Source organism: Vipera ursinii (genome assembly GCF_947247035.1).
Source record: "Vipera ursinii genome assembly, chromosome: 1".
Taxonomy (NCBI): Eukaryota; Metazoa; Chordata; class Lepidosauria; order Squamata; family Viperidae; genus Vipera; species Vipera ursinii.
In genome coordinates this window covers 141400351-141410611 of record NC_139512.1, presented here as the reverse complement: position 1 = coordinate 141410611, position 10261 = coordinate 141400351, and the positions used below count along the sequence as shown (strand labels likewise).

Below are 10261 nucleotides of genomic sequence, written 5' to 3'. Positions count from 1 at the left end.
CTGTTTGTTTTTACTAACTATATAATAGAATCCTATATTTATTATTATATTTATTTATTAAATATATATGCCACCTATCTCACTGTTGAGTGACTCTTTTAGGCTCTTTTAAGAATATGTATAAGGAAAATAATAATAATAATAATAATAATAATAATAATAATAATAATAATAATAATAATAAATGAAATGCAATAGAGACTGATTAAAACAGACCGAAAGGATAAATTAACCTATCCTAGTTTCACAAAAATACCACTGAAAATTATTTTAAAGTAATACATTGAAAGAATATATTTTTCACATTTTTTTTATTTTGCCCTTCTTCCAAGGAACTCAAAGCTGTACACTTACTCTTGTTCCTTATATTAAGTAGGTGAAGCCAAGAGGAAGTGAAAAGCTCAAACCTGTCCAGAAAAGTGTGAAGTGTCCGCGTTTATAAGCTAACTATTTCATAACATTATAACACGGTTATATAGACACATTGCAGTCTATGCTTTTCTAATGTAATTTTGCTCTTGGTGAACATACCATGCCTGTCCTTATTTAGACAGATAGGGTTATTGTCACTGTTTATTCCAGGAACCAAAATAAAAGTTTTCCATCGATATTAAAATTTAGTGGCCTTTCTTATAATTTGTCATAAGTAAGTGTGGACTTAGTTTCAATCAGGGGAGGTGAGTTTTGGCAGGGTGAATTTTCTTAAGGTTCTTTGTCATGTAATTGCTGCACAAATTTAATCACAGTATAGCTGCAACTATTTCTGTGATTATATGGACACCTCTTTCCAACTACTAAGTTCACAGGAAATGCTGTCATATTGTAATATCCCAGTTCTGTTCATAGAAACACCAATACTCAACAATAACTATTAATGTGGAGAAAATCCATTCTGTGCAAACTGAAGCTTCCCATTCAGCAGACATGATCAACTGCATTAAATAGACTGAAAAGAACCAGACATTCATAAATGGACAGTCACCTATGTTGACTGTCACTTGATCAGTATTTTAATAAACTGTTTGGCATGTGAAACACTGAAAACATGCTTTCTTTTTTTGTAGAAGAAATGAAGGAAGAGTATGACACCATGGGGCCAGAAGCTGCCATTCAAACCACTGGAAGCAATGGAACAGGTAAGGGCTTATATTGGGAGCTTGTGTTTTGTTTTTTTGTTTTTTTTGGTTTTTTTACAGCTTGTTTAACTGTTCTATGAACAGAAAGAATTCAACAGTGAGTTCACTTTCCTGGATGAGAGTTTGAGATACGTCCAATAACCAAAGTTTTAAAATTTGCCCAAAGGGTTCATGCTGACGCAAATCTGTGATCCACTGATGTTACTAGGAACGTTTTCAAAACATGCCATATCTTTTTCTCCTTCTCCTTCTCCTTTTATCTCCCCCCCCCAATATCTATATGCTGGAATTCAGTCCAGAAAGAGCTTCTATTCTATGACAGACTGTAAAATATTTTAAATAATGGGATGGGTATGCATTTTATAGAAACATCAAACCAAAATATTTTATTGAGTATGTTTTGTCTTCATTTCTGGACATTTTTCATGTTGTCCAACTTTTTTTTAGAAATAATGAATAATGATGATAACTTTATTGTCACTTTGAATGTACACCAATCGGCATACATCAAAATGAAATTTCGTTGCATACAGCTCTCAAAGGGTCACCACCTTCAATATATACTCCTTGTTTGGGGCCCACTCAATTTTCACATTGTCCATTTTAGTCTCTAGGGAGTGAACGATGGCAAACAGGACAGATGGAAATGGGGCTACATGCGGATTAGCCCTCAGGTTAGCTTGTATTCTGACACCCTCGCCTTCTTTCCTTTTTCTGATCCTGAGTCTTCCACCTTTTCCTTAAAGAGGCCTTGCTTCTTTTCGCCCCTGGAGCACGCTGCCACCGCCACCAACTCCTCCAAAAGCCTCTCTCTCTTCCTCTGGGCCTGCCGACAGCCTCATCCAGTTCCTTCGCTCCATAAGCTCCAGGTCCTCTCCTCCTCTGCCTCCTCTGGAAACAGCCCTGATTCAAACAGCGCCAACGACTTTTAACGGTCTCACCAACAGTTCCAAAACAACTAGAAACTCGCCATGCCAGCAAAGATTGTCGGTCGTATGTCGTATGTTACCTTAGTTACACCATGTTGCTGAAACACATTAAAATCTTCCTGATCATGTGGCCTATAGCCCTTACTATCCCTCCCAAAACTATTCGCCTTCAACTATTCGCCAATGCAGCCGCAGCCATTCCAGGCGCCGCCATCTTAGCTCACTTTTTTCAGAAATCTGTTTCCTTGTAGATGAGAAGAAAGGAGCATTGATAACAAAGCATCTTGGTTTCTGAGCTATCACTTTTTTTTGTTTAGTTTTGTTGTTTAGTCGCTAAATCGTGTCCAACTCTTTAAGACCCCATGGACCATAGCATGCCAGGCCCTTCTGTCCTCTACTGTCTCCCAGAGTTTGCCCAAATTCATGTTCATTGCGTCAGTGACATTATCTATCCATCTCATCCTCTGCTGTTCCTTTCTCCTTTTGCATTCAATCTTTTCCAACATCAGGGTCTTTTCCAATGAGTCTTCTCATTTGGTGGCCAAAGTATTTAAGTTTCAGTTTCACTATCTGTCCTTCTAAAGAACAGTCAGGGTTGAGTTCCTTTAGGATTGACTAATTTGATCTCCTTGTAGTCCAAGAGTCTTTTTTTCTTAGTTTAAACTGTATTAAATATTTTGTCTTGTAGGAGTTCTTTTGTTCCAACCATTTTCCATTTAAAAATGCAAGACATATTCTTCTAAATCAACCCAAAGTCCTCTCTAATCCAGCATTTTCAGTCACACACAAGGGCCATTAAGATACAGTTTGGAAGCTCACTATATTCTGAAAATGAGTGCCCACTTCTATCATGGGATGAGATAGGTGGCACACAAATCTAATCAAATCAAATCAATGAATGAATGAATGAATGAATGAATGAATGAATGAATGGTTCCATGGAACTGCTATGTGGCATTTGATTGGGAGTATCTCTATCTCAGCTACTCCACATAATTAACAATGTTTTGCTGCATGATTCCAGGATGTATAACTTGATATAACTTCAGAGGTATAAGGAGACCATAGTCATTGTTTCCAATAAGGTAACCAAGTTGTTCCCTATTCTCCATATTTTAGTTTCCATCTTAATGCCCAGTTAAAACATTACAAATGAAGGTAGCACCAAAATGTTAGGATTTATTATTCATGCATCTCTAATGCCAGTAGACACCCACATGTTCTTATTAGATAACATAACAGACCGACTTGTCTAATACCTAATGGGAAAAAATAATGAAAAATAAAAGCATATTGAAGTTGAGGCCAAGTGGGTTTTTTTCTTTTCATTTTTGTTACATATATTCCCCTATCAATTGGGACATAATCCATAAAAAGTAAAATGAAGTGACTTTATGTTTCAATATATATCAACTATAGTGCAGAACTTGGAGCACCATAATGAACCTTTGTTTTTCTGAGATTAAAAACAAACCATGAAAAGACATATTTGGTGAGTTTGGCAATGTGATCTACAAGAATCAAGCCATGTATAGCTTTTAAATTCAAATGGCTATTTTTATGAAAGATCACATGTAAAACTTTTCCCTTGTGCTTTTGATATTCTCAGCATTTATTCTCCTTGTCACCAAAGGTTGCAATAAATACAGCAGTATTTATTTACCTCTGTGAGAGTATCACATCCCTTCTGCTAGAAGAAAATGCATCAAGAGTTGTGGTAGGATACTTAGTTGAGAAAGAAATTTGTATAGTTTCTTTCTCAACTGAACATAGCATTTGAGAAATTCATGGTATCAAGGCTTTGTATGACATACTGGTCAAAATCTTCTTTTGAGTTTCATCTCCAAGTGTTTCAGATGCATGTCTGAATGCAATCTAAGAAGGGTACTAGAATAATGACAGAGTTGAAAGGGACCTTGGAGGTCTTCTAGTCCAATCCCCTGCTCAGACAGGAAACTCTATATCATTTCAGACAAGTGGTTGTCCAATCTCTTCTTAAAAACCTCTAGTTTTGGAGCACTAGAACTTCTGGAGGCAAGGAGTTCCACTGATTAATTGTTCTAACTGAGTGATAAGCATTTACAGTATGTGCAAGTTCAAATACAGAACTAGATAGATACAGTAACATGATTGGTCTCCCAATCCCTCAGTTACATGGTTGGGTGAGTCATTTTCTCTTTGAATGATTGAAATCTGCTTTCTATGAAGAGATATTGTGTTTTACAGCCTTTGAAAAAGAAACAAACAAAATCATGTCAGGGTATTTATGAGTCTCTTGGTTCCAGAATTAGCTGCCACATTTGAGTGGCTTTTGCAATGTGAACAACTTTTCAAATAAGTTTGTTTTACATTTAGTCACAATTTGCATATGTGTTAGTTTAAGCCACTGCATTATGTATTATTTTTAGGAAATGGATGAGCAAATACACAAAAATCAAAGAAAATTTCCTTTCTACCTTCACCTTCTTGGTAACAGTAGCGGGAACTGATCTTTACTAAGACTTGTTCTTCTTTAAGTAGCAAAAATGTTCTTAGTAAAGATGAAAAAAGAAATAAAAGCTGGCAAGTTGAAAGAACTGATCATTCCTCGGTTCTAATCTGTGTATACCAATGATGGCCTGCCACTTCTCCTTAATGGGGGCTGCAGTTTTATTAGCTTTGCTGCCGATTAAGAGCAGCTATCTTCATTTCACAGCAAGAGTTCCCATAAGAAATAACTATAACATTTCTAGCCCTAGAAATGTTTCCTTTAAATATATACCCTCCTGAGTGTGGTTTATGCTCATACAATATGATGTTAGGCTCCCAGGTCTTTAAGGAGACCCTGCCCCAGTCTTTAATTAAAACAAGACTTCCTTAATAAGGCCACACATTTTACATCTTCTTAAAAAGCTTGAATCACAGATGGGGCTGTCATTTTGTGGGCAATTTAAATTCACAAGGAATCAATATTTTGGGGATTTCTGCAAAGAGCGTACAAGGGAAAGCCTGTTGTTGTTGTTGTTGTTGTTGTCTCCCCCTGTTAAAATAGCCATTTATGATTTTGAGAGGAAGATAACATTTTTGGTTATAGTGCTGATCAGTTATATTTCATTGATGGGTAAATACAGTAACACAGAAAATTTCTAATTCCTTATCTGCAACCATATGAAATTTGATATTTATACTATCCTTTTACCACATCATCATGCTGCAAACACTGTTACTGTCGAATCTGTCAACTTAGTAAATCCCAGTGTTTTTAAGGTGTATGAGTTAGACATAAATATTTGACTGATCTCCTGAATTTTTTTAAATATATACAGAAACTGAATAATGTACAACTTTGCTAGCAAAGGAGACATTTACTAACAAAGCAGGCAATTCCAGCTACTGTAGAGAACTATAATTATAGGCCAGCTTGAACAAATTTAATATGAAAGCTGCAGGTCCAGTAAAAAAAAATCAGAATAAAGAGGATTTTTTTTTACTATAGTCTTCACTTTTTTTGCCACTGAAATGAAATATGACACCCTTTTTCTTTATTATCCTAAATATTAAAGATAATAAAAAAGAAAATGTCACACCAAAGGACCAAACTATGGTTTTGAATCAGGTCATATAGCTAACAAACTACCAGCTCCAAATATACCTTTATTTAGCCTAGATTTTACCATGGTAAAACATTTTTGGAGTCTGATCCCAAACACTTGAGGTGATATAAAAGATAAAACTGCTAGGGTATCAGTCCTGGGGGAAATGGAGTAGATGAGAAAAATTGCATCCCTGATCTAATGACTGAAATCTCTGTTGGTAGACACTGGGGCACCACATTATATATCTTTATCAATGATGACTCCAGTGATGGCCGTAGAAGAATATCATATAGTCTTATAGAGTTAACATCCTAAGAAATATTCTATCTCTATTTACAGTTTTGTAACTGCAAACATTACTGGTATATAGAGATTTACTTAGACAAAAAGAGAATAGTTAGAGTTGATCAGATGAAAATATTAGTATGGTATTACTCAGTGCTTTTTTTCTAAAAAAAAAAAAAAAGGTGCCAGAACTCTCATCTTGGTGGGTGCAGGAGATGGGGGAGGCAGTGCTGCTGCAATCCCGAGGGGTGTTGGCGGTGGGCTGCCCTCCCCGGGGCCGGAGCCAGCATGGCTGGTGCTGTGGGAGCAGCAGGGCCTGCTCTACATGGCAGGGCTGTGTGGGGTGGGCGGCGGAGGCGGTGCAGGCCAGGCACTGCAGGGCGGCCACATAGGCTCACAGGGCGAGGTGACGACGGCACAGGAACAGCACCAGGTAGGCCATCAGCCTGGCTGACACAGGTGAACACAAGGAAGGAGTGCACATGGACTCTGCAGAACCCACCTCCCACTCCTTGTCCTCACTTACTTAGTTGAGATGGTGTCGTTGGGCAGCAGGGAAGGGTGCAAAGTTCCTGCCAACTCACCTTCTCTGCAGACAACTTGCCTGTGCAATGTTTGCCAGCCAGGTCTTTTGGCGTGCTTAGCAGCAATTCCTAGTGGCTTTCAAAAGCCAATAGGCTTTTGAAAGCCAATAGAGGGAGTAGCACAGCTTGTGCAAAAGCTTTTTGTGTGTGTGTGTGTGTGTATGAGTGCGAAAAAAGGTGCTGGAACTCCGTTCTGAGCATTCTATGAGAAAAAAAGCCCTGGTATTACTAATTTTCTACCATGTCCAAAACTGTATGATAAGATGCAGGTTCTTCAAAATGCAGAACAACTTTATCATACACATTTGTCTCCTTCCTTCCTTCCTTCCTTCCTTCCTTCCTTCCTTCCTTCCTTCCTTCCTTCCTTCCTTCCTTCCTTCCTTCCTTCCCAACCACAAATGTATGCATACAAATACAGCAAACACAATGTCTTTTCCTAAAATTAATTCTAGAGGGGAAACTGTGTTCATGTTTTGCAGCAAGTGCATTGAAGAGTTTTATAGTACTTCATATGTTCAAGAATTCATTACTACATCCTTTTAGTCGTGCTATGAAATGTGCCTTTCCTATCTTAATCCTTATGATTACCCATTTGATTCTTCCATCTTAATCAGAACCATAACTAAATAACTGTATATGTATGTGTGCGAGAAAGCTCAACAGAAAACTCAACACATTGTGTATGAAGAAAGATACTGTCCATTGACAGGAAGTGAAGCCATTTTTATTAAGTTTAGCTATAAAAATATTGCAGAATTGCTTAATTGATATTAAGCAACTTTTGGGAATTTGGTGGTTTTGGATTTTAATTTTACTGGAACAGTTTAGATATCTTGTAGAATCAGATATTTCCTTTAGGTTTTCTTCCTCTCTCTCCTATCCCCATTTTTTAGAAGTACTTTTGAATGATCAGGGGTGTGAATTGATCTAATACTTAGAAACCTCTTATGCAACAATGGGTTTTCTTTTCTATCTGTTGCTTTTAGGCAAAAATGCTAAATATTTTGGTTGGTTTAACAATGATTTAAATTTAGTGGTCTGCCATTCTCTAATTATCAATCCACCCTTATTGATTTGATGATGGATGTTACTGATTTGTTGTTCTCAGGCTCTAGTCACATTATTGAAGTTTGACATTTTTTTTTATAAGTGTAAAGTTAAACTGGAATGTGTGAAAGTATGAAAAATGATTCGTTTAGTTCTGTGCATACATATAAAAATGGAGTAAAATGTTCCTATGTAGAGATTGTATGTAGAAATTAAATTACAATAAAAGTCTGTTTATAAATCCTGAAATATGCCTTCTAAAATACAAAAGAGTACCCATTTTACATTTCTAGTGATATAGAAGCCTCTGCATAGCTTTCCTACTTCATTAGTAAATATCACCATCAGAGAAAAAAAATAGTTATTAATTTTCTGATTAGTGAAATAAACCAGGTGGAGATAAGGGTGACCAAAGAAGAAGCTCAAAATGTTCTACAGAGGGGTTTATAATCTCCCAGAGGACGAGCACACAGATTTAATTTTTATCTTTTCCCCTGCTTGTCCCTTTTTCCATTTTAGTTAAGAATGCAAATTGCACATCAGACTTCGAAGAATATTTTGCTAAGAGAAAACTGGAGGAAGGAGATGGACACTCAGTCAGTATAGCAGAGTACCTACAACGCAGTGATACCGCCATTATTTACCCAGAAGCCCCAGAGGAACTGTCTCGCCTTGGCACTCCAGAGGCCAATGGGCAAGAAGAAAATGGTGAGGATGGAATTCATTTTTAGTCAGTCTCGACCTTTTGCAGCTGTTGCAATTATAAATGCACTACATGCCTGGATGTTTACCTTAAAATTGAAGAACAGCTGCAGAAGCATGGAATTTCATGAGCAAAGGCTGGGACTGTAATTTCAGTATATTGTGAATATATATATATATATATATATATATATATATATATATATATATATATATATATATATATATACTGAGTCAGCAAATTGAGAATATTCTGTAGGTAAAGCAAATAGCAAAGGAAATAAAGGTTATATTTAAAGGACTGGTGTACTTGCTTTAATTTTACTCTGGAATGATTGAGTTTTTATCAAGCAAATTATGAATTACTCGTTGAGTCTCAAAATGCACCCAGGAGGGGAAAAAAAGCTGCTGAAAGAAGCATTTGTGAGGATGAAGATAATATATAAGGAGCTGAAGAACTGGTAATTTAGTACACAGCATTGATAAGCAAAATATTTCTCTTTCTGTCTAGAAGTGGGTAGAATAAAGTCTTAGAAAAGCGTGAAACAAAAATTTGAGTTAATTTTCTAGTGAACAGTATCCAAGGGGTGTTTTTCCCCCTCTTCCAAGTGTGTAAAAAAAAAGAAAAAAAAGATTGATGTGGTTTTTCAGCCTAGGTAGAAATCATGGGTCTCTAGTGTAGACAGATTGGAGTGATTTTTGTCAATCCATCCTGGGCAATAAGCCCATTAGCTGCCATTGATTTACTGACCTTTCAGCTGGCTTCTCTCTCCCCTACGTCTCTTGGTTAAAGATCTGCCACCTGGAACTCCAGATGCTTTTGCCCAGCTGCTGACCTGTCCCTACTGCGACCGGGGCTACAAGCGCCTGACCTCCCTGAAGGAACACATCAAGTATCGCCATGAGAAGAACGAGGAAAACTTCCCTTGCCCTCTTTGCAACTACACATTTGCCTACCGCACCCAGCTCGAGCGGCATATGGTGACGCACAAGCCAGGGACAGATCAGGTGGAGAGGGGGGGGGGGGCTGACTTTAAGTGATTTCTTTCTATAATAACCCCTTAGAGAAATGATATTGCTTTGATTGGCAATCATTATTAATTTTTCATGGCATTTTGAAGATGCAGATCTTTTAATGGTAATAGCTTTAATTGAAGTCTAAATGATTTTTTGATGGTCTCTTCTAATATGATTTAATAGTCTTATGTTCACGATCGAATGAGTGTGTTAATTTCTAATTTGGAAATTTTATTTGCACTTAAACTTGACTTTAGTTTCATTTTTTTTGTTCCTCAAAATGTGAATGAAATTGTGGCATTTTAATTATACAATTATTAAACATGTCAGCAATTTTAATCCCATTTTTCACCTAGTTTTACTTGGCTTTTTTTTACCCCACCTGATCTCAAACATGTCTCAAGAATCTTCTAATCTTTTTTAAAATCATTTCTAACTTTTTATTAAGCCTCATGTGTATGTTTTTCCAAAGTTTAGGACCTTGAGTAAATTTTGTGGCATAGATATGTTGCAAGCATTATGATTGTTTTAACAATGAATGATGACTTATCTCTGAAATATGTACATCACAGCATCATACCTGCTATTAATCAACATGATTCTGTTATCTGCACTGCATTTAATCATACAGGATCTGATTTGAATTTATTATTCAACTTTATTATAGTAATAAAGAAGTTACTAAAAAGTGGTATTTTAGAAAGTTCTTCACATACCAAAGGTGAATTTTTGAGATCTGCTTCTTAAAAATTTAGCTATGATGTATTATAATAGAAACCCCAATGGTGTGTACTGTGCACAATCATACATTATTTCTATTCTAAAGAAAATAAAATATACTTAACAGGAATCTCCAACCAAAATACACATCTTTATTTAGTGTTTGTATGTATCAAGTTCACCTTCTGGTTTTTATCTCTCATTCTGTTTCTGCAACCAGAAAAAAACTGATCACTGGGACAGAATTTAGCATATTATTTCCTTTC

General features: G+C 36.4%; 1 protein-coding gene across 4 annotated transcripts in view; it reads left to right on the top strand.

Annotated features, from left to right (window-relative positions):
- The window catches only part of ZEB2 (zinc finger E-box binding homeobox 2), a 50081-nt gene that overhangs the window by 5189 nt on the left and 34631 nt on the right, over nucleotides 1–10261 (top strand). For all 4 annotated transcript variants that reach the window (XM_083348747.1, XM_083348748.1, XM_083348750.1 and 1 more), the window contains exons 2-4: nucleotides 1065–1136; nucleotides 8076–8264; nucleotides 9052–9266. In XM_083348747.1, the coding sequence (XP_083204873.1) occupies nucleotides 1065–1136; nucleotides 8076–8264; nucleotides 9052–9266 (476 nt within the window). The remainder of the gene's footprint in view (nucleotides 1–1064; nucleotides 1137–8075; nucleotides 8265–9051; nucleotides 9267–10261) is intronic.